At 44.2% G+C, this 24,433-nt stretch overlaps 3 protein-coding genes across 3 annotated transcripts; all 3 read right to left on the bottom strand.

The window, feature by feature from the left end:
• Nucleotides 1-4,519: 4,519 nt before the first annotated feature.
• Nucleotides 4,520-7,099, bottom strand: LOC139639012 (CXXC-type zinc finger protein 5-like). The gene is made up of 2 exons (XM_071513046.1): nucleotides 6,968-7,099; nucleotides 4,520-6,126 (listed from the first exon to the last, which is right to left on the bottom strand). Exon 2 carries the CDS (start codon nucleotides 5,920-5,922, stop codon nucleotides 5,029-5,031), a length of 894 nt encoding a protein of 297 aa, XP_071369147.1. The 5' UTR covers nucleotides 5,923-6,126; nucleotides 6,968-7,099; the 3' UTR covers nucleotides 4,520-5,028.
• A 2,005-nt stretch (nucleotides 7,100-9,104) lies between these two features.
• On the bottom strand, nucleotides 9,105-15,633 carry LOC139639009 (CDGSH iron-sulfur domain-containing protein 1-like). The gene is made up of 3 exons (XM_071513044.1): nucleotides 15,466-15,633; nucleotides 11,960-12,162; nucleotides 9,105-10,154 (listed from the first exon to the last, which is right to left on the bottom strand). The coding sequence occupies exons 1-3, from the start codon at nucleotides 15,551-15,553 to the stop codon at nucleotides 10,065-10,067; spliced, it is 381 nt and encodes a 126-aa protein (XP_071369145.1). The 5' UTR covers nucleotides 15,554-15,633; the 3' UTR covers nucleotides 9,105-10,064.
• Nucleotides 15,634-17,148: 1,515 nt separating this feature from the next.
• LOC139639011 (ubiquitin-conjugating enzyme E2 D2-like) lies at nucleotides 17,149-22,559 on the bottom strand. Its single transcript, XM_071513045.1, has 5 exons — nucleotides 21,978-22,559; nucleotides 21,632-21,709; nucleotides 21,313-21,418; nucleotides 20,069-20,162; nucleotides 17,149-18,585 (listed from the first exon to the last, which is right to left on the bottom strand). Exons 1-5 carry the CDS (start codon nucleotides 21,984-21,986, stop codon nucleotides 18,540-18,542), a joined length of 333 nt encoding a protein of 110 aa, XP_071369146.1. The 5' UTR covers nucleotides 21,987-22,559; the 3' UTR covers nucleotides 17,149-18,539.
• Nucleotides 22,560-24,433: the final 1,874 nt, after the last annotated feature.

Genomic DNA, 24,433 nt, shown 5'->3' with positions numbered 1-24,433 from the left:
GATAGACGATGAGTCAGAAGATCAGACAGTTTCACAATTCCGGCAAACCCATTACTACAGTAAGTTTATGGCTCAGTAACCTGTAATAGGCTATGAATAGAACGTCACTGAAGGACAAAATGTGGCTTTCTCATTAGTTGCCTCAAGACTGGATAATTAATATGTAATTAGTCTTAACATTGCCCATGCTATTGCTGTTGTGAGCATGAAATTATGAGTATGAGTTGCCTATTTGCCAAACCAAACATACATTACTTACTACAGAAGTTGCCTTATACAAACCTGTATAGGCTAAAAGAGTTTGTCCAACTTCAACACTGAGTCTTTATCTCATTGCTGCCTTTATTTGGCTGCTTCTTAAAAAGGGGTTCAAGGAAACAAGCAAACCAAGCCTCATATTACACAGTAATATAACAGTATATGTCAAGTATTACATTTTAATCTCTAGTAGATCTATTCACTAATAGATATTTTGCAATTTAAAACATTGAATAAAGACGAATTAGAAAGACGAAAACATACATTTAAATTGAATAAAGATTTTCTTTTTTTGTGTGTATTTGTGAAGATTGACCATTTCAAAGTAATAAAGCAGGCAGTGTACAATGTAAAATGATTAATAAATACCACCTCTTTTTGAAGATTACCAGGAACAAAGCCTAGTACAAATTAGACATATTTTATCATCTACATTTGTATTCAAAATATACTTTAATGTCCTCCATTCTACAAAGTAAACGTCTTAAATTTTCGTATTAAAACAAACAAATCTTGACTTAAGAAACTAATTATCCACTAAGATGTGATTGAAAGTATTTGGGCCACTTGGAATCATCAGCCACTATCTGGGAAAAAGATCAGTAAAGAAAAACCATCTATTAACTCTATGCCACTAAAACCCTCTCCTAAGGGTGTTATAAATTTGTGTGTAAGATGATCTACATATTAAATAGCGAAAAATACAATTTCAAGGCATTTCCCAATAGCCTACTTTATGGATCAGTATATGCTTTGTCATTCCAAATGCTTCTTATAGGCTTCTGGGACAATTATGAGGCAAATGATCTCGTCACCCTGTCAGTCCACGATGGTATTCTTCTGCATCATTCATGTATTCATTAATAATTCCATCAGATGCTTTCATCCCCCCAAAAATATGATCTAAACACTTAGACCGTGCTTCAAAAATCAACATTAAAGACCTCATGTAACAGACATCCGAGCTCAGCGTGTGATGTGCTGCTCCGATAAAGAGGAAATGTGGATGGGAATCATGCAAATGAAACAGTGGGAGGGCACATTGTGTTAGTGAATACTCGCCCAGTGCTTCTACGACGGCAATCAATTACACATTATGAGGTGGCAAAAAGAAAAAAAAGAAGCCATGATGAAATATGATTGCGGGCGGACAGACAGACTTTCATCGCCATATTTGCCGTGACTTCCTGGAACCGGCCATTGTGCTTTTTAAATTGCCAACGAGCTAAAGATTAACAGGATTTTGTATACACATTACCTCAGACACAGGGGCAGCGTGTGGACTTGAGCTGAGAGATGCCAATCAAAATGTGAGTGAAGTGAGATACTGGAAGAATGAAGAAAAACGTTTTGAAGTGCGAATTTCTTTTAGGCCTGATTTTACGGTTCCGTTAATGTCTTTCAACTTAGCCACGGGGTGCAACTTGCTTCGAAACACTGATAAGGATGTTGCTGTAATTGTTGCACATGTCATTTTAAAGTGAACTCCCATTACTTTCATTTCCCGGAAAACAGAGTATCTTTCATGGTGACCTCATGCTGCACCAGTAGGCGTGAATATACATTTCTAATCAATGAAACCGTCCGATTTTTGATCAGTCCCGCCCCTCTGCACCGCTCCCATCCAATAAAACTGCCTTTCTCTCCCCATTGGCTGAGACTTCTGAATGATCCCTCGCTGCGTTTTGTCCCGCCCCAACATCCTGTTTCAACAGGAAATGCATCAAATCCAGTAAAGACGCCATTTCATGGGGTCTTTAATGCTATTTACTGGTGTTTCTGCTCGCTCTTCCCAGGGAGCACAAGACCGAACTAGAAGCAGAGAAGAAGCTGTTTACAGAGGAAGGCCTATCCTGACTCCGCCTTTAACAGCTTTAAGGGTCAAAGGTCAAAGATCCGTTGACTCCTGGGGTCATGGAAATATAACCTGAGGGGTAGATGAGATTCTTTAGGATATACGAAAGCATTGTGTTTCTATATGGGGTCGTATATATCTGTATGTCATGTGTGAGACTCCTAAGAATAGATAATAGATGGATAATGATCTGAGAAGGCAGAAAGACACATTTTTCTAACACTGGGGAAACAGAAAAAAAAGGGAAATCACAATGAGACACTGTGTCTCCAATGGACAAAAATTCAAAGGTCTGGCTCGTGACTGCGGGTCCGCCCAGCTGCAGCTCCAGGATCCAGCTCCAGATCCAGCTCCAGCTCCAGCCCCAGCCCCAGAGCTCCAGATCCAGCTCCGGCGCAGGTTGCCTGGCGCCGGGCAGGTCGCTCCCACTGCAGCGTGAAGACGAGTTCGCCACAGCTGAGTTTTTCCCCTTCCTCCAGAGTGGGAGCTGGATGGCTGGTGCAAACATATGTACCTCCACAGGGGTCTGTGACAGCACACACTGGCTGTCCGGACAACGCATCCATCATTAACCCCCTCCCTCCCTCCCTCCCTCCCTCCCACCCTCTCTCCTCTCTCTCTGTCTCGCTGCATTTCAATCTCCCTCCATCACGGATCTCCCACGCTTCCATCTCTCTCTCTCTCTCTTTGTTTGGCCCACGCTATCTTCATCCCCTGCTGTCCGTCTCCCCCGTCTTCCTCCCTATACACACACACACACACACACACACACACACACCGTTCCTCTCTCTCTCTCTCTCTCACTCTCTCTGTGGCCTGCTTTTCACCCCCCCCTTTCAACCCCCCCCCCACCCCCCCCCACAACCTCCTGTTTTCACCCTCCTCTCCCCTGCGCTCTACCTTCCCCGTTTCTCCCTCCCGCTCCGTCCTTCACCACGTCTCTCTCTCTCTCGCCCCCTCATCCCCCCCCCTTTTGCCCCCCTCCCTCCCTCCCTCCCCCCCTCCCCCTCTCCCTGGATCTGCTTTCGACCCCCCCCACCCCCCCTCCTCCTCCTCCTCTCCACCCCCCTCCAACCCTTCCCCCTCCTCTCTGTCCTCCGTTCAATCCCCTCCCCTCCCCTCCCCTCCCCTCCTCCCTTCTCTCCGTCCCCTCCTGCCATCTTGCAGGCCAGTGGAGCCAGACTGCAGGCGTTCAGGGAGTCACTGGACCTGCTGGGCAGCGGGTGACACAGATTTCCGGTGTGTGTGTGTGTGTGTGCGCATGTGTGTGTGTGTGTGTGTGTGTGTGTTAGTGTGTGTGTGCATGCGTGACGGGAAAAGGGAGGGGGGATTAAGCTCCAAATCACTAGAAAGGCACCGAAGGGGGAAGAGAGAAAAAAAAAAAAAAAGCCGCAGATCCAAGAATTTGAAATTCCCCTTTGTCTGGGGAGAGGAAGAAATACTAGACTGTGGACTTAACAAAAAGACTGTGTGTTTCTCATTCAGTGGGAACGCTGTAATAGCATGATGTTGGAGCTCAGTGCTTTTCTCCATGAGTTGGCAGTGTCCTGCGTTGGCTGGCGTGCTGTGCTTTCTCTCTCTCCCTCTCTCTCTCTCCCTGCCTGACAAACATGCACACAAACACGCAACCCCCCCACCCCCCCACCCCCACAGATGCACACACACACACACACACACACACACACACACAGTCCCTCTGCGATCCCCCTGACTGAAGGCGCACAGGAAGTGCAGCCGTGGCCCAATTATAGCGTGACACCTCGGGCCGGCCGTTACCATGGTTACGCCTTCCCTGCGGTCCCCTGGAGTGTGGCGCCGAGGAAGAAGGTCTTATCACATCAGCCATCGTTACGGCAACAAGCAAAAACCCACCCTGTAGCCTCGGTCCAGCTGGCTCTGTATTCGCCCACTGGCTTATCATGTGTGTGTGTGTGTGTGTGTGTGTGTGTGTGTGTGTGTGTGCCTACATATGATATGCTTGTGAATAAAAGGGAAATTGCGTCAGTATGTGAATAGAAGAAAGACTATTTGCGATTGTGTGTGTGCATGTCAGGTTAGGGGCTTGTGTGTGTGTGTGTGTGTGTGTGTGTGTGTGTGTGTGCGCTGCATGCACCGGACTTGCCAAAGCAGTGTGTGTAGGTGTGCTTGTGTGTATGTGTCTGTGGGGTTGCGATAAGGCTCTCAGCCACACCATTAGGTGACTCATAATCCACACAAGCTCAGAAACATACACACACACACACACGTATACGTGCACATACATGTGCACGTGCGTGAGCAGGAACACAGATGCAAACACACACACCATACACCCCATGGAATATGGATCCCCCCCATACACGCACGCACACACACACCCACTATGAAAGCACCCTATAGACAAATACACATGGTCAATTTCTTCTTTTATTTCAAAAGGGCAAACAGAGCTATACAGTACGAGTTGCACATGAAATAATTTAGCCTATGCTGAACTCATTCATCTCTTACTGATGCGGTGACGTCAGAACAACAGAATCAAAACTCCCCATTAGAAACAAAACATTTGGCTCTTTTTTTTTTATGCTGAAACACAATACATCCAAACTGGAAAGGGATGTAAAAAAAGACATAATGTTTTCCAGATATTTACAGTATATTTACAGCATTTTTTTTGTCATCGTCTAAGCATTGACACACATTGGTATCCTTCTTTCTCTCCTCTCCAATTCGCTGATTGTCAAAAGAAAGGATGGGAGCGAGTGTGAACATTCTCAAAACGGAGCTGCAGTTCCTCAAATTCAAAGCACAAGATCTGACGATCTTTATGCCACAATCCAAGCATATTAACATGGCGTCCTGTGCATTTGACACCGCAGCTCCTGAACAATCATCCAACCGGGATCCTCTAACAAATGCTGCTGTCACATACGTTACTATCCATCCAAGGCTCCGTTGCTCCTCTCCTGCGCCAGGCCCAAAGTAAAGTCGGAGCCCCTTAGGTCAAACCCGGAGACTCTGGTCTCGAACCCGGGGCCTCCCGGCTTCCTCTTCAGCTCCTCACACTTCCTGTATTTACAGATCTGGTGTCCCCTCTTGCGATTGCGGCAGCTGCTGCACTGTTCGCAGTTCCTCTGACGCCGGCACGGCACGCACTCCCCGCACCTCTTTCTCTTCCTCCTCCCTCCACCGCCCCCGCCCAGCGACCCGGGGGAGTAGCCCTCGGCCACCAGCCCCTCTATCCCCTCGCCGGCGGCGGCCGCGTTCCTCCAGCGGCCTCCCCCCATCTGGAAGCCCGCCAGGGGGAACAGAGCGGGGCTGAAGGGGAACCAGGCGCCCAGGAAGGGTTGGAACTCCGTCCCGCATCCCAGGGAGTCCTCTTCCTCCTCCTCGGGCCCGGAGCCGCCTCCCTCCCCGTCGCCCTTCTCCCCCTTGGCCTCCGCGGCCTCCCGTTTGGCCGGCTGGCCGCTCTGCGGACCCAGGCCGGCCTGCTCCGTGGTGGCGGGGGTGAGAGCCAGCAGCCCGGCGCGCATCAGCAGCTCGGCGGCGTGCGCCAGGTGGAGCCCGCTGGGCGACTCCCACATGTCGGGCCAGGAGGGGGCCCGGCGGGGCTTGTTGTGCCCGGGCTGGGCGGCCCGCTGCTGGGCCGGGGAGGGCTGGATCAGGCCCGTGACGTCCATGGCCGGGGAGGGGGTGGAGATGTAATGGGAGAGGCTGTAGGGGTGGCTGGAGCGCTTCAGGCTGGGTCTCAGCGGCTCGTTGGGGATTTTAGCGCTGCTGTGTGCCTGATCGGGGGAGGAAGGGCCCGCCATGTCTATGGCGGTGGACATAGCTGTGGCTGCGTGCGTGGGTGTTTGTGTGTGTGTGTGTGTGTGTGTGTGTGTGTGTGCTTGCGGGTGAGGAGAGGTAAGGGAAAAGGGGATTGAAGCCGATGTGGGGTTGACAACCGTCCTGCTGTTACTTCAGCCAAAATGGCAAGCCTTGGCCTGTGTCCCTATTCCCATTCTCTGCTGCAGCCTCAGAGTCCTGGAGAGCTAGAAATGAATAGGGGATGAAGAGAGGAAGGTTAAGAATAGAAATGTTGGAGGGAGAAAAACAGAAGAAGAGGAACAGGGGAGAGGAGACGGGGAGATATTTCCCAGAAGCACCAAACATGAGGTCAGAGACTGGAATCACAGCGTAAAGAATGTGTGTGTGCTTGGAGAGAAATATAGGATATATGTGTACAAGCTTTGAAAAATAACTGGCTGAATAAACACGACCGGGCCACATATCACACAGAGTGCATGCCTTGCCAATGATTTCCGCATACAGGAGGCAGTATCCCTTTAAGAATTTCACGGTATATCAATGCAATCAATAACAGAGCGACAACAATATGCAAAGATATGCGCATATGCGCAGGTCAAATGTGGAGCGCGCTTTTCAAATACATTTTGACGACTGGTGTTATGTGTGCCAGCCAAAACAAAAGCATACCGGTGGCGGAATAGATTGTGGAGCATAAAAAATAGGTTGTCTTTTGTCTGGTATCGACGACGAGCAGCGAGGTGCGCAACGATGCGGTTGCTGTGGATAAAAAAAGACTAGGCTACATTCCTTGTCCACATTTGTTAAAAAACTATTCCGGCGATTAAACACGGCACATATATGCAATTACGAAGCGACTGTGTAAAGGCTTTAGCGGCTCGACGAGGGGCCCGATCGATCATTTCACGTAATTAACGTTACCTAAGAAGACGGTGCTCGACCGACGCCACGGCGAGCTGACCACAGTCCGAGTGGTCGCTGCGACACGTCTCTGCGCGTAGGAAAAAGGCGACAAACAAACCGGGAAAAATCGACAGGAAGTATCCGCAAATCGTCCACTCTTACCTTATAAAATCCGCCCGAAGCCTCCTGTCAAAGATATTACGGAGTCATGAACTATTGGCGTGGTGATTGTAGTGTATATGGACGGCGGAGCTGCCGATTCCTCCTCCACCTCTCCGTCCCGGAGGGTCTGCAAACACTCTGCACGGAATTTGGGGGCGTCGCTCAAAATGCGAAGTGGACTCTGCTGCTGAAATCATCTGGTCAGAGCGACCCCGGAATATCCACACTGACAGCAGGGCCGTCCAGCCATCTGACAGCCTCTATACTATAGCAGGACACATTAAACCTACATCATCAATTATCCAGGCCCGTGCCAGGCCGCCCGGTTCATTCATAACCCGGGTTAAAACATTAGGCAAAATTAGCGCTCCCGAAAAAGCTCTAGTAATCCTATGATACATTTTACAATAATACTATACATATATAACAACAATATGCAATATCCTATAGGAATATTATAGTGATACTATAGGAGATACAAATCTAAAAAAGATATACTATAACACACTATTCAGTAACACACACTATAGGAATATTATAGGAATATTATAGTGATTTATTCATCGTTTCATCCCACAGTCTAAATATTACAGCATTACAAATTAAGCCTATCATCCATCTTCTAGGTCTATGTAAATTAACCCTATTTATTCGCAACCCCAGTTTAGTCAAAGAAAATAGTTGTTTTGTAAAATATTGGGCTCTGTGGCTATGTGGGACGAAGAAATGGGGTCAGAGAAAAGACTGTGCGCGGGCCCTGGAGAATACACCTCTGTACCAGCTTCACTTCTGTACCAACACAGCTGAGCGGAGTGGGCCGATGCCAAAACGTGGCCTGTAGCAAAATAGTCCTTATACAAATATATGGAAAAATGCTTGCAAAATAATGGTGGCTGGTATTGCTTTGAGGAACAGTGTGTGTGTGAGGTTTCAAAATCTCATAGCAAGATTTTTCACAGCAAGTCAGTGGACAAAGTGTGAAGATTATGAGATCAGTAATTTAAACTGTCTTAATTAACACATAAATGACTATTCATAGGGGACATGCTGCTTCAAATTAAACATTTTGGATTTTTTTTTTTCTTCTAGGATCTGAATCATCCATTAGTACAGATGTAACACAGATGTGATGAGTAAATAGTATTCCTTAAACAAGGCAGACTGTGTCATGTGCCTTTTAACGCTTTAGGCCATTATTCTCATGTAATGATTCCTCAACCTATGTTATATTATTTTCTAATCATTGAAAAGATTCAACATTAATGCTATATACCCTATTATAATAAAACATGAAATATAAAACTCCGCTACAAAATATTAGACAAAACGTACAATAATTATACCAACAAAAACATAGTGATCTCAGATATTTGAAATCACCCAATTACAGCCATCTGTCCTCAGAAGAAGTCAAATACATAATCATTTCCCCCCGTGCCGAATACAAGTTCATTCAGAAAGTAGAGAAGTATGTTATGGCCATGCAGCAGAAACAGAGTCCCTGTATCTGTCATCCAGACAGCTGAGTCTGGTCTAGACAGCCGCTGCCGTCTCCATCCAGTCTGGTTAAGGTGACTCCTCACACCAGGACGGTCGAGTCCACTCCACCTCTTATGAGAGTCCTCCGTTTTGGCACGCAGCCAGATGCATCGTGTGTGTGTGTGTGTGCGTGCGTGCGCGTGTGTGTGTGTCACTATGGGAGCAGGGGCCCACCATAATCACATACACTGTCTGGTCTGGACTATTTATGAAAACACAGCGTCTTCTAGCGGTCAGCGGCGATACTGCCGCCTCTTAAAATGGCCACTGGTTGTCGGTGGGACACTGCAGCACGGCGGCCTGCTCGGCTCAGCTCCTCCAACACAATGAGCAGGCTGGATCCCACTGCAGCGGCCACGCAGGGCCACACCGCGCTCACTCATTAGCCCGCTGCATCCCGCAGCACGTTTCTCCACCTTGCTGCTGGTAGAGAGGATTTGCCATCTGATTGCTCCAAGTGAATCTGATCCTTCGGTTTTAAAAAAAATAAATAAATAAAAAATAAAATGAGAGTTTGCCCCCTGGCCCTGAAGGCCTTAGCTGCCCCTACTGCGCAAAAGCTTCCTGCGAATAAATGAAGTCTACAAATCAGACCACTCGAGACAAGTTTTATTCACAATATACACAGCAATGAATCACCAGAGTCAGACGCGCCGCAGCCGGTAGAAAATAAACCTGAAGAACAAGCAAAAAATATCCTTCACACACACAGGCTTTTACTTTGGAACACTTTACAGATTAAATACAACAGTTTTGTCAGAAAGCGAGACAGAATGACTTGTTACAAACAGTATGATAGCGTTTCAACTGTTCTCCGATTGGATATGTGCGCATTATTATTTCATCTTTCATTTAAGACAGACGCCATTGTCGACTTCTGACCGAGCAGCTCTTAGTGCAATAATCAAAACGTGTAACATTCGTATGAGTTAGTTGTGTTCGGACTCGGGGTGGCGGGCTGTAGCTTTGTGTGTAAGCGTGTTTTCAAGGCCTGTGCTGCATTCAAATTCAAACTGAACTGAACTGAGGGGGGAGAGCTGCCAGCCGCTTCGTTTCTCAACCACCTGCTCCGCACCTAGGAGGAGTCAAGGAGGAGGGGACACAGATGTCAGCTGACATGGGGGTACAATGCCTGCACAGGGAAGAATTTCACCTATGAACTTTGACCAAAGTGTTTTAGCCAAGTAGGTCAAAACGCCACTGTGCAGCCACAGTACCCCAACGTCTGCCTCTGTTGGTGGCAAAGTCCCTTCCTTATCTCTCCACATATGACCTTTGATGTTCAAGTCAAGTCAGTAGTGTTAGGAACAGTGTGGAATGTACAAAATCATAATTCACATTTTCAGCAGAGTTTGGAGACTCCCACATTCTGACTGCACCTGAATGCAGCATTTGATATTTGTCTCTGAAGGGAATATCTGTTGTTTTGTTTGATTGTGGCAGTGCCATACTGTAACCGTCGGTGTGACACTGTAATGACGAGTGATGGTTGGACAAAGTGGGGGGGTGGGTGGAGGCGGCGGCAAAGGGGGAGGACGGAGCCCTCCGATCGGTTGGCTTAAGCATCCTTCTTCTTGATGATGAGCGGCCCCACGTTGTCCCCGGTCTCCTCGTTGTGTTTGGTGTGGGCACCGTCGCAGTATGGGAACTGCAAGGAGAACACACACCGTTAGAGGACACACTCGTTCTTATCAAGTTAAGCCCTCTGTACTTTGTGATTGTGAGAGAGTGCCGCTAGTTTCCTAAAAGCAGCTTGCAAAACTAGGAAGCAGAAATCAACGTAGAGCTTAAAAGAAACTTTGGCCTCCTTATGAACAGGAGGGCTGATCAAACATCAGTTTTATGTTTATGATCACAATGAATGATATGGGGAGATGGATCTGGTTAGCTATCCTACATCCCAGTGGTCGTAAATGATAGGAAAGATCCAACAGGCGACAATCAATCCATATTCTGGGCTAAAATGTTTTAGCACAGAGACTGTCTTTGTTTCATTCTGTGTCCAGCGGGCAAATTGAGGATCTTGCTTTTACAAAACCACACCTTGGTCCACTCAGTAGTTTTACTAACTATACTTACTTGTACTAATACTTTTAATGAATAGTTTTTGCTTCATTACTCCCCACTGCAGGGAGGCCTTACATGCTTGTGGACTTCGAGTAGCCCTTATAGTTTCATTCAAAATGAGGTCCATCATTTAAAAAACGTGACACCTAGACAAAATGATTGCTGGCCATTAAATAAAACTGAGATTATTATTGAAGCCAGGGGTCAGTGTCAGCCAGCAAACACTGCTGGCTGCCCTGCCCTTCAGTGTTTCCGTACTTAACCATATCAGTAGCTGATAGCAGGTCTGCCCTCTAACTCATCCAGTTGTTCCTAACACTGCTGGTTAGGAATATTCTACATGCCGATTTACGACAACCAGGACAACCTATACCTTGTAAGTTAAATCACTGTACTGAGGGGGAACCACATTCTCAGTCATCATAGTGGGAAGGTACAGAGAATGTTTTTGTGAATGAAGCCTTGTAATTGGCAAATGAAGAGATATTAAACAATTCACTATGAAGGCCTTTTATCATGGAAATGTGGGAGCATTTTGGCATATGGAAATGTCTACAAAAATCTGCAAAATGCCTACTAAATTCGCAATATATGCATATTGACTTTTTCATATTGTTCATTACCTCCGCCAAGGAGGTTATGTTTATGGTGCCGTTTGTTTGTTTGTCTGTTAGCAGGATTACGGAAAAACTACTGGCCCGATTTTCATGAAACTTCGTGGAAGGGCGTAGCATGGGCCAAGGAAGGACCTATTAAATTTTGGAGCGGATCCGGATCTGACTCACAAACAAGCAATAATAGCGCAAACCTTGGCGGAGGTCTGTGCTCTCCGAGTGCCCTTCTAGTTAAAATATATTGTTCATATTGGAACATTAAATTTAACTGTCTAGTAGGTATGGGACGATATATCAAAATTCAATATATCGCAATACAAAAATGTGACAATACGTATTGTGGGGCAGAAAAATGAATCGTGATATTCACTCCATTTTATTCTGCTGTAGTAATCACAAATGAAACAATGTCACAAGCTCTCCATCCAAATTATATTATTTGCACTTTGTACTGACATTTTAAAATTGTTTAAATTCTAGCAAGCCAATGCCAATGCTAGAAAGATTTGTGGCTCAGAAATAAACATAATTCTGCACAGTCAGACTTTGTTGTCACTGAACTTTAATTTATTGCATTGTATCGTGGTTGTATTGAATGGTGAACCTCATATTGCATATTTAATCTTATTGTGAGATAAGCATATCGTCCCATCTCCACTGTCTAGCCCCAGTGAGACGCCTTGCTGGCCTACAGAGGGTTATAACAGCACTGAATGGCTACACAAAGTCTGACCCAAAGTGTAATCGTCAATGCCTCTGAACAATTCCTAACCTTCTTGGACTTCCAGCAGCGGCAGTAGACGGCCTTGGTGCCGATGTCCTCCATGTCGAAGCTGTGCACCACTTTGGGACTGTCTTTGCTGATGGACGTGTTGACCAGGCCCTTCTTACAGCTCCGCCCGCTCAGATAGCGGCTGACCAGGAAACCCCCCACAGCCGCCACCACCGCCACTGGCACCGCAACAATCAGCTGGTCTGCAGAGACACACAGGGTGGGCATTAAGGGACTTGCCTCACCAACATTAAATCTTTTGGTATCCTATGGTATAAAGCATCACAGAGCGGCTGAGTTTTTACAAGCTTTTACCTCCCAAATCCACATTCAGTGTCATTTATGTAGACTTTGGGGGAGGTAGCAGGCTACATTCCAGTAAGTTATGCTAGGCCTTGCTCAGGCGTTCAGGTGCCTTGAAAAACCATTTTGAAGACTGAATACCAGTAAAGCAAGATTTTTATCTCCTCATGATCTACTTATCACTGTACAAAGCTTACACACGTTCTTACTCTGCAGTCAGGTCACTTGAGGGAAAATGAACATACTTCCCACTTATGCTGCTCAGGTTAACGCCCAAGTTGTAAGACAGCTCATAACCTCCGGGTTTGGCAACACACTCGCTCTACATTTCTCCCACATGTGAAATCTGACATCACAGATAATGTTAACATATAACTTGAGGCACAACATCAGTTTCTTCAGTCAAGTGCAAGGGATGAATCATTTTAAATAAAGTGAACACAATGCATGACTTTCATCACATATCATCAGACATTTAAAATAATTTAATAAAGACATGATCACTGTGTTCTTAGTCTTCTAGTTCAGGTGGGAAAAATCTGAACATTATGATCACAAGCATAAAGTAAAGGCTGCGGGAAATGTCTATCTTGACATTTAGATGGGTTCAAGCCAGTTCAAACACATGGACTCCTGAATCTGTACTCCGGCCGAGCAAATAATGACTTGCAGTGCTGTCACTGTTGTGTTGACGCCTCCATACTGACTCCCAGAACTGTTCAGTTAGTGAGAGAAAGTGGCTGCCTACCTACTACAGTTAGTAGACAATAATGCACTTTACTTCATGAGTACTAATCAAAATGCCTGTCACATGTTGTGCTGTCAGTGGTAATAATGGTGTTGAGATGGAGGAGGAAACTTCATTGTTTGCCCACTGATGAAAAGAAATGTGACATAGTGGCGACAATTTATAAACTGAAAAAAAATAGTCATACGTCCGCTTCATGCATCCTTACACAGACCATTTGAAATAGAAGGAAAACAGAGCTATTTCAACTTAATGATAGTGCTGGAGAAGAGCTTAAACAATACTGAGGTACACAGTTAGCTCAGTAGCAGTGTCTTTACCTAGATTTTTAAATGACACCCACATCCTCAACATTTACACACTCAGCACATGGTTAAGGTAACACACACTAGGATCGCACGATAGCTCAATATGACCAGAATATCTCAACGTCAAACCCTTCAGATTCCTGTACAGGTTAACCAGAGTCAACCCTATGGAAGTCCCTGTGTTGCCTCACACTATGGAGGTTTAGGCCTACATATTGCAGCTCATACTCAAGTAGATTAGCTAATCCCTGTGCTGATTTTAATCCAGGAAAATATGTGTGATAGTATAATACAAGACTCAAAGTATGATTGCTTTCCTTATGGGAACTGGTGAATAGCCTACATTTTTGACAGGTACACTGACTGACTCTGTACAAGAAAACAAAAAAAATCTGATTAAAAGAGATAAATAGACATTTTGAATTTTAGTATTCATCACCAAACCCGTGTCACATTCTGGGGAAATATGTTTTGATACATCAATTTATGATGTCCAATGCATTCCAGGAGTTATTTTGTGATTTGGTGTTTTTAGTGTACCTACTTTTCTACTTCTACTTCAGTTAGTTATTTCCACATTTCCCAGAATGCCTTTTGGTAACCTTCAGAGAACAGGCGTGAATTTGTTGCTTTCAACCAAAGGTGGGTGTATTGGTATATAAATATAGCTAGCTAGCCAACTTGTTTGTCAACATTGGGGCATACATCGCAGCCTCGCCCTCGCTCTTTGATTCTGAGGGACTGACACCAAAACCTGACGTTTACTGTTTTAGACAGTTGAAAAATCTTCTTCTATTAAACTCCACTGTAGCTGCACTGGAAAATATCTCAACGTGAGGTCACATCGTCTACATTTGGCCAGTTATCCATGTTAATAAGAAAAATACACCACCAAACAACAAAAACGGTTTGAGAAACTCAAGATACATCACCAATAGCTGTTTTATTAAGAGCTTAAGGGTGTATTTTTCCTTTAAGGCCATAATTTTGTCTATTTGTTACGTAACATGCTTATTCTGTGTCTTGTTTTTAATGTTTGCTTGTACCTTTAAGTTGCCCCATGTGGGATAAATAAAATTGTATTGAAATGCATCGAATTAACTGACCTTTATCCCTGCCGGTTAAAACTGTGCTGCATTTGCGAATGGCATTTAAGCACAGGAAGGATATATCCCAAGGCAAACCACAAGGCAACTACTAGTACATGCACACATGTGATTTAGCTGACCCGTTCACCTGGCCTATACCTCTTGCCACTGCAATCTCAATATGTTAGAAAGAGCCAGCTGAGCTTATGCATTAACAAACACAGCAGTAAGTGCAGTGAAAATGACAAATTGCTCTCACACAAGACATTTTGACCAGGCAAAACATGAACTATCACACTTGAAATTTATGGCAACATAGAAACTGCATCCTGCATGTCATAGTGGTGACAAATGTAGCAGTAAAATATTTGCACAGGGCACTTGTTACACTACGCTGTCAGCATTATGGACTAATGAAATGAATGATGTAGAAAATAATGTATAAGTCTGGAACTGTGTTTTTACCAAGTGACTCTCACCATTTTAAGGGCAAATACAGACAGCCTTCCAAGTTAAGGCGCAGAAGCCATGAAGATTTTCCAGGTCAACTGTGCATCACATGATGCAGGTCTGCAAGATATGAAAACAACTGGGACCTTCACGGACTGTTCAGTGAGAATACTAGAGCGGCTTACAGCCTCACGTAATGGCCACATAAGCCATGACACATGGAGAAAGATACACCTGCTCTGGATGGTGTGATCCACAGCAGAGCCAAAAAATAGTCAGTGTGACCGACTAAAGTTGGAAGCACAACCTGTGGCTGGATCCAACGGGACTGACTGGATAGTTTAGCTAACTGGTTGGTAGCCAGCTAAATAACGTTTGTTTACATTGCATTTGTTAAGTACTTGTGAACTTCAATAAACGTCGTTTAGGGTATACGTGTTAAACTTACTAAACGTTGTCTCAATACACCAGCCTGTGCCCTAAAAAATAAAGTTTGGAATAACGTTAACTTGGTTGGGTTAGTTACCGCTGTGCGGCAAGCGAAATACTGGCTTCCCTAAACTAGCTCAGCTAGCTTGTTTCATTCGCTAGCTAGTTTTAAGGCTTTACCTTTTGATATCCTGAATCCCGTGCTGGGTAATGCAGGCATCGGCGGCATTGGCAACTGAGGCATAACAGGTAAATTTGGGGTTGTCATATTCTCCCTGGTCGGTGTGCTGTTTGGGGTTTGCTCACTGAGCAAGGTCAACCGGTGAGTCTAATCTGAACTCCGTCCTCTCCGGCACTCTGGCTCAGCCTGCAGCGGGGTACGTCACTGGGCAGCAACCAATCCGGACTGGGGAGGGACAGTGATAACGTATTGGTGCGAGAGGTGTCGCTCCTACCTACTTCCGTCTTCGCTTTAATCCCATTCGGTAGAATACACTGCATTCCGTTAACATATGTTTTGTTAAGAGCGATTTGGTTTGGCTAAACAGCTTAATGTTTAAGGTCTTAGTAAGGTACTGACGGCGCTGTGAGATCTACTGTCTCAACACTGTAAACACAACGTGGTTAGCAGGTGCTTCTGTTTCCCACATAGGCCTACACAATATGGTGATGTATGATCCATGAAGGCTCCTGCTTAAATTAGCTGTTGTAAAAAAAAAAAAAAAGGAAAAAACTGCTGTTGTATGTAGCTGCTTAAATTAGCGGTTTCTCAGTTGTACGCAGGTGCGAGATGATTTCCCGCCCCTACGATGTTCCGGTGTAGCGGCCAACAGTTTCCAGTCTGAAATAGGCTGTGCAGCATCTTGATAGTTAGAAACGAATCTTTGGTGTCAATTAGCGCCCCTACTGGGTGCGTTGATTCCTCAAAGCAGACCCGGCCATTTCCCCATCGACAACACAGACCATTTCTCTTGGAACAAATAACTGTATTAACCAGAATAGTCACTTTTAGATAGACCAGACTATACTGTATAACTAAAACTGTAACTCATGACTTGCAATAAGAGAGACCACTGCAAAAATGTTTGTCCGCTTTAGCAGGGAAGCGTTGATATGTGGAAATGGAATGACGGTCAGGTTACATTAAATGCACTGTAAATTTGTTTGAAGAGCGTTGAAAACAACCAGCAGAGGGCGACATAACGACTTATCATCCACAGGATCAAGTAAGGACACTGGAATTATGAATTCACTGACAGAGGGTAAATCTTGGAACTGCTTATAGCAATTTTATTAATGCAATACATTTCAATGTATTTGAAATGTTCTATGAATGCAGGGTCTTAAAACAGTAGACTCTAGAGAAGGTAAAGCACAAGCAGCACCATGACAGTAGACATGTGGAACCACATCTTGTCAAAATAATGGGTAAATTGTTCCCAGTGCTATAGCGATGCAGAACATCTCCTTGTCCCCACTCCCACCCACTTTTGACTGTTTATATTGGGAAATTAAAATACGAATGAAATCTCATTTAATTATGTGAATGTACATTTTCCTTGAATGTAAAGTTTCAGTAAATTTCACCATACCATTTGCTTTTCCCTGCTCAACTGATATGCTCAAAAATGTCTATAAATTAGAAAAAAAAATAGAGACTCTAAAAAGTAAGAATGCAACATTTGACACGTGAAATAAGTGACCATCAACAGTGATGCAGTAGGGTACCGACGGGCATCACTCCCCCAGTCTAAACTCCCTAGAAGTGGGCCGTGGGTGCGACCGGGCGTCACGTTACCCGTTCCTACCTCTCCTCCAGCGGGGCCTGAGAATGAGTCAACACGGGAGTCGCAGGCTTTTATTACACAGTTTAATCAACACACAAAGCTCAACGAGCCTCTCAGGTAATTCAATATACAGAGGTTTTGTGCAAGGAGAGTGGGTTCTCCTCGCACCCAGAGCCCAAGCCAGTCCCATAGCCTTTTTTTTTTTTTTTTAAAGATGTTAGCCTCTAATTCAACAATAGCAAAAACAAAAACAAAAAAAAAATAATAATGCAACCTAAAGAGTTATGTGGGGGGGAGGGGGGGGATAAAAACACAGGTTAAACTAAGAGAAAAAAAAAAAAAAAAAACTTGCTTAAATACCTGGTCCAGAACCTCCACTTGAATGTGGAGGTGGTGGTGGTGGAGACACGGGGGTTAAGAGTTTGTGCGTGTGTGTGTCTGTGTGTGTGGTGTGTGTGTGTGTGTGTGTGTGTGTGTGTGTGTATAAAGGGGAGACAACTTGGTTACATGGCAATAGTGAGGGTGGGGGGAGTGGGAGGTGTGGGGATAAATTCAAGTGCTTTCATAGAATCCAACAGAAGAAGACCAAAATGGGCCATATACATATTTCCTCCCCATTTTATATAGCCTGCTATGATTTTTTTTTTTTTTTTAAGTATTCCTTGTACAAAATACAGAGTGCCTCTCGACTCGCGTGCGGAAACGGCTTTCTTGAATTGTCACCTCTAACAGCAGGGAATGATAAAGGGAAAAAAACAAAACAAAACAAAACAAGAAAGGGTACAGAGTGTAAAAATCCCTCTATCTCATACCCCCCTCCCCCCTCCCTGAAAAAAATGGGGGAAAAAAGTAACAAAAAGAAAAAAAAAAGGTCCCCTAAGTTTTACAGATGCTCAAAGGAATGCTTTTAGTGATAAAAATGTTTTGGAGTGAGTGGGTGAGGATTGCAGGTGTGTGTGTGAGTGTGTGCGTGTGTGTGTGTGTGTGTGTGGGGTGGAGGGTGGAGGGTGGGTGGTGACAGCCCAACCTGCATGGTGAGAAAATGTAAGGGGATACGGAGGTCCGACGGGAGGTGAGAGGTCACAAGGGAAGGAGGGAGGGATAGGTGGTGAAGGAGGAGGAGGGGGGAGGGGTTACCATCGCAAGTTGAGAATATGTACACCAGAGAGGGGGGGGGGAGAGAGAGAAAGAAAGAGAGAGAGCGAGAGAGAGAGAAAGAGAGAAAGAGAGAGAGGGGTAATGGGGGGGGGTGGGGGGTGGAGGGATTTTTAACAGGTACTCTGGTGAAGGGGGGGAGGCGTGGCTCAAAGAAAGCACTCCAATGGAAACCAACAAGATCTTGTTTTAAACTTTTTCATTTGTTTGTATGTTTTTTTTTTTTTTTTTTTTGTTTGTTTTCTCTTTACTTCTGAAGCTCCCCCTAACCTTACGTCGTAGAGGTGGTTGGCCATGATTTCTACCCCAACACTACATTGCATACTTTTGTGTCCATTCCCGAGCTATTCTGTTGTACCTGCAACACAAGCAGAGAGAGAGAGAGAGGAATGAGTTGTTTAGCCTTGTAAAGAAAATATGGGCTTATAACATTATTCAAGTAGTTACAAAGCAGCATATTAAGACAGTCCCTCCCTTAATTTGCAGTAAAACAAACAAACAAAAGGCAAAAGTCAGTGGAGTTTCAGTGATCCCTTGGCTGACAAGTGCTTTCAGGGGGACTGCATCCTGCGATCAAACTGAGCTTTGTGAAAACTGCTGTCCTTGTCATTTTCCTCAAAGGACGTGAGGCGTTTTCTGATGGAAAGCTGTGTGAATAGGTCAGAATCACAAGCGCTTCTATCTGAGGGGAAATGGGATCGCAGGAACCTGGAGAGGCTGCATAATGGTGTTGTGCAACATCAGTGTCACAGATACTGATCCGATACAGGCGTCTCCCTGCATATTCAGCGCTCAGGCAGGCAGGCCGCTTAATTGTTGTTAATGACCAACTAAAAGTAGATTGCAGATATTGAAGCTGCACTGGGCAACCTGGCGGCTCCAAACGGCAGCGAGAGGTAACCGTAAAATTTGAACTTCAGGTGACATCAGTAAACTGCACACAGCAATGTACCCACACTGATTTAGGGCAAGGCGATGAAAAGAAATGACTAAAATTATCAAATGATGAGATTCAACATGTCAGAACAACCAACCAATTAGTTGACATACTATACCAATTCTGAAAATAGATAACCACTGTTCTTACAGTATAGAAGTGTGTGTGGTTCACATGTTTTCTTTTATATACCTTGTGTTTCTATTAGCTCTAGTCTATCCAGCTGGGGATAGCTGTGCTGTGGTATTTTTTCTGGTTTTGCCTTTTCATTGATTACTCAGCTAGCCCAAAAAATGGATTTGACAATAACACTTGTTGCACACCACAAATTAGCATTTAGATTCAGCACTAGAGAGTAAGAACAGCAAAGCCGTAGAGCTTCATTGTTTTTCTTTTCCCACTCAATTGTTTTGTGAAACAATCAAATTTAACTTAAACGTTATCTATTAAATCTGGTTGCTAGGGATGTAACAAATGCATTAAGATAATGGTTCAGTTTGATACACAATACTGGGTTCACAGTTTTACATTATCACGATATTTCAAACTAAATCTGAATGACTTATGGGGGAAAACAAAACAAAACACAAGTGCAAACCATAAGCAGGGTGACACAGATACAGGTTTCTGGAAGTTAAAACTTTGTAAGATATATTTAAAGCAAATATTTTTCCAAATCTACCATGAATTTGCATGACAGAGCTTCAGGCCATCTCTGGCCAGGTTCTGACACTGGCTTTGATCAACACAGGCCGCAGCACAGCTACAGCTACACCCTGGCCAGTGAAGACAAGATGTATGACCAGTTTGCCTTGTATATTGTCTGATAAATGAAGGCCGACAACCCCAAGTGCTTTGTTGAATGTCGATGAGAGGCATTAACTACGTGAGGCGAAGAACTTACTTTTCCCTGTCCGTCTTGTAGATGCGGGCGATCTCGGGTACTAAGGGGTCGTCCGGGTTTGGGTCACACAGCAGAGAGCAGATGGACAGGAGGACTGGAGGAGACAGGGCAGAGGTTAAATGTTAATCAATCAGCACTGAGATAGAAACATGTTTTCAGACTCTCATTTCCTCCGGCTCCAACTGAGCTCTTCAACGGAGCAGGCTGGAGGGGATTGAAGAAATGTGGAGACAAAACTGATGCTGAAATGTTTAACATTTCACTTAAGAGTAAGGAGAAGTAACTCCTAGATGCTGATCTAGACTTCATAATTAAAATCCTTATTAACTGACTTACTCTTCCTTGTGCTCTGTGTGGATCACACAGAGCACAATGCCAAATATGGCATATTACCAAGGACTATAAAGACAACATGGAGGGAAAAAAAACAATAAACTAGATTGCCTTAGTATGTCCTGCATGACAGAGAACCTATGACACATCATTTTATTGCCAATAGTCATATACCAAAACACCAAATAATGCTTTTTCCACCTTTGTATTGCCATTGAATAGACAAAAATATCCGTCATCATACGCTGAAGCATATTCTTTTATCCAACATACTATGACATAAGAGAGACAGCATGCCATTACATTTGCTTCAACAGTTTTAGCTTTTACCAGTAGAACTTGGGAAAAACAGTGTACATTGCGGTATATTTGTCAGAGCTATATGAGAGTTGACAATACAGACAATTGGGATTTTCAACAAGAAAATATATCTTTAAAAAAAGCAGAAACAGGAAGGTGGTTAGATAGATCCTTGTACACAAAGGCCACTATTTGTGAGCACATCAGCAAACAACCCACCGCCAGAAGAAACAAGCTAAAGCCAACATTCAGAGAGATAATACTACTGTCCAGTAGAAGCACCTCAAGGTGAGAAATGATGAAATGTGCCATTTGTGGCACGCATGTCCCTTCAAATGGAAACTGAAATGTTTCCCTCATTCCCGCTACCTTGATTTTCCTCTCTCATTTAATAGTCGGCCATCATTAAAAATCACATCAACCAATTACTCATTGTTTATACAAGCATCAACAGCCCTCCATGTATCTGCAAAACCAATTAATGAGGCTACTTTGAGTTTGAACTATGTTTGAATTACGGGTAGAAGAAAATAATTCATTTTGCATCATCAAAGTTTTGACATTTTTCTTGACAGTGCACTTTAGCCCCTAAGTGTTTGAAGGCAGCCTACCTTTGGAGATGGTGAGAGCCGGAGACCACTGTGATCGCAGGATGTCAAGACAAATGCTGCCGTTGCTGTTGATATTTGGGTGGTAGATTCTTGTGGTAAATGCAACCTGCAGGTAGACAAAGAGAAAAGAAATGAGGGAGGGGGGAGGGAGAGAGAAAGGGGGGGGGGGGGGGGGGACATGACAGGAAACTGACTGATGCAAAGCTGTGGTGTGTTTTACGACTAAAAAGGCAACAGTCACGTGCCGCCGTGTGTCACAACGTTACTTTGTTCAAATGCATGATGCGTTTCTGTGCGTTTGTGTGTGTGTCTTGCTTACCTTTGGCGGTTTGAAGGGGTAGTCTGTGGGGAAGTGTATGGTCAAGAAGAATACCCCGCCCTGGTAAGGACTGTCATTCTAATGGGTAGAGAAAGAAAGCCATTCATCTCATTAGTGACTGAATTACACTAAGGACAAATACATGCACACAAAATGGAAAAAACACTGAGTCAAATGCCATGTTGGCTGTGCTTTCTTGCAGGAGCACAATTCAGGGTTAAGAGTACAGGTTTCAGGGTAAAAAGTAATGATAGGCCATTTTGTCACTATATATGCGAGCATTATTGCACAAGGAGTGCTGCAAATAAAGCAGTATGATTAAGGCTGTGACTAAGTGAATACTTACAGGTCCCATTATTGTGGCTTGCCAGTGAAACACTGAAACGAAAGCAGACAAATTGGTTATGAAACACTAAAAACATGACGTGTGGTTGACTGTTGTGGGAATAAATAATGCCACATGGAAGTGTGCCTGTCTATTTGTGCATGGGAGTAAGAGACGCTTGCATCCAGGATCAACTGAGGACAAATGTTCTTTGCTACCATAAATAACTTGTCTAAAAAAAATGCATGGACGTAAAGGATCAGACGATGGCAGTAAAGTAAACATATCTGAATTCAGCCAAATGTTCCAGGGCCTTGCATGATTGATACCAAAAATACAGGGTAGCAGGCAATTGTTACCCTGAGATGAGGAGTAATAGAAAAAGAAACTCCAGTGTCAAGTGAAAAAGGACAGCGGCAGGCCAGTGCAGCTTCCACAACGCAAACGGTGAAGACAAAAACAACCAAGGGCGCATAAACCAGCAAAGTCCGATTTGGAAGCGTTCAAACTTGTCCAATTTATGCATCCTGGCATGATCTGATGATAAATGTTGCATTGAAACGACAGGTGTGACCACAGCAATCGCGTGTTACAAGAACCACTTCCTTAGCCTACAGTGGAGTGGTTCTGCGTGATGTTGGATGGCAGAACCCGCACTATACAGGATTTGTGGATCCAATATTAAAATGTAGGGAGCAACATGGCTGTTACTGATTTATATTCCATCATGCAGTGGGAAACCAACTTTTCAGCCACAGTGGCGTGTTGATATTCAAAGATCTGCCAATCCCACATTTCTTTATAAAACAGCCCCATTTAAAATATAGATCAACTATCGAAAACACATGCTGTGACAGTAAACTCATCATTGTTCACTTGCACAGTATAAGATCCATGGAAACGTGTTACAATTGAACTAACTGAACTAATATTTATACCACCCGTGTTTTTTTTTTAGGTCAATTAGGCTATGGAAATATACACCTGTTGTAAACTCAGCTTCTCAATCAAGGGTGGGAATTGCAGACGGAAAACACGCAGTTTCATTACAACATGGCTTAAAATCCACTGTTGCTCCATCAAATAATAAGGCAACAGTAAACATGTCGTTCCCCAAAATGATGCCGTCTCCGTCTGCGCCAATCAGGAACCAATATGTCTCCTTGTTTTGCCCTGTAATGGTAGCGCACCCCTTTCATTAGTGCTAATTAGTGTTTGAAAATGCTGAGAGTGTTGTAGCTTTGTTCCCTCTGCTATACATCATACATACATACATACATAACAGCACCTGCCCAAACCCCCCTCCCATGACTGCTCCACCGTTTCCTCTGTGACGATGAAGATGTTGTCGATGTATTACTGTGTTGTAGATTTCCGTTTTCTGCCAGTGACGTTCTGTTGATGTACCACTGTGTTGTAGCGTAATGCATGTTATGTTATGTGTAGCAGTGCATGTTATGTTTTGTTATGGACGAACGGACGGACCGGGGAGATCTATAGTCCCTCCCCTGATTTCATCAAGGGGGACAATAATACAAACAACTATTATACTATTATATATATTGATCTAGCATATTTGTATGTTTCTTGTATGCTTTCACAGTGCATAAATGGAAAATTGTTATTGATCTGGTGACACACAGGTAAACGGGTCTCTCCTGGATGTTGCCCAAATGTACATAGTAGGGTATCTTGTAAAAGATGTGAAATTAAAACTAGTCACTCAATTTTGCTAAAAACTGGCCAACATTTAGCCTGCATAGAGGTGACTGGCCCCATCCTTACCATTTAATCAAACTCAAAATGTTTACTGTAATGATGGTGAAATTGTGTCACTTTAAAGACAATAATTTGGCCCACATAAATCAATTTTGTAGTTTCCACTTTATGCACCACAACCGGGTGGGTCTGACTTTTAGAGCTTGTTACCCTTAAATATCAGATAGACAGACCATTATTCACCAATGACATTTTCCTCTTGATAATGTGTAACTCTATCACTTAAAACGGGAAATTAACACCACCCACCATCCAAAGGCTGTGAAATTTTGGCTGTGAGTAAGCAAACTTACCAGCCAACTTGGTAAGTAAATGCTCATCATTTGGTGGTCATAGTCTATTCTAAAAAAAAAAATCTAGTTGGCTTGAGACACAGTGAAAGGTTTGAATTTTGGAATTCACCGTCTACTGTGGCTTTTACACAGAAGTGAGTTTCCTGCCCTGCTACCGCTACTCACAAATGTGTGAGATGCACTCGAAACTTCACTCCAGTCAGAATGTGGTGGGAGACGGACAATAAGATCTTCAAGAACAACACGATATTCAAAGTATGAGCACAGGTGGATGGGATCATGTTAAAGAGAGTGTGGAACTGCAGGTGGGACAGGGGCTGCAGGCAGGACGTTCCCTGAGACAGAGGTAAGAAACTTCACAGGCTACATTCTGTCTCAACACAGCCAGCAGCAATACCACCAACA

This window comes from Centroberyx affinis, unplaced genomic scaffold, assembly GCF_046629955.1.
Source record: "Centroberyx affinis isolate AG114_WGS23_722 - 3 ecotype Tasmania unplaced genomic scaffold, CSIRO-AGI_Caff_v1 ptg006725l_1, whole genome shotgun sequence".
In the NCBI taxonomy this organism is placed as follows: domain Eukaryota; kingdom Metazoa; phylum Chordata; class Actinopteri; order Beryciformes; family Berycidae; genus Centroberyx; species Centroberyx affinis.
This window is presented reverse-complemented; position numbering and strand designations above follow the sequence as displayed.

Coding starts and splice junctions, on each gene's coding strand:
- LOC139639012 (XM_071513046.1), bottom strand. CDS start 5,922: ATGTCCACCGCCATAGACATGGCGGGCCCTTCCTCCCCCGATCAGGCA.
- LOC139639009 (XM_071513044.1), bottom strand. CDS start 15,553: ATGACAACCCCAAATTTACCTGTTATGCCTCAGTTGCCAATGCCGCCG. Junction 12,163..15,465: donor GGGATTCAGGATATCAAAAG/GTAAAGCCTTAA, acceptor GTGTCTCTGCAG/ACCAGCTGATTGTTGCGGTG. Junction 10,155..11,959: donor GCTGCTGGAAGTCCAAGAAG/GTTAGGAATTGT, acceptor TTCTCCTTGCAG/TTCCCATACTGCGACGGTGC.
- LOC139639011 (XM_071513045.1), bottom strand. Junction 21,419..21,631: donor ACCCCTTCAAACCGCCAAAG/GTAAGCAAGACA, acceptor GTCTACCTGCAG/GTTGCATTTACCACAAGAAT. Junction 20,163..21,312: donor GGCTCTCACCATCTCCAAAG/GTAGGCTGCCTT, acceptor TGTCTCCTCCAG/TCCTCCTGTCCATCTGCTCT.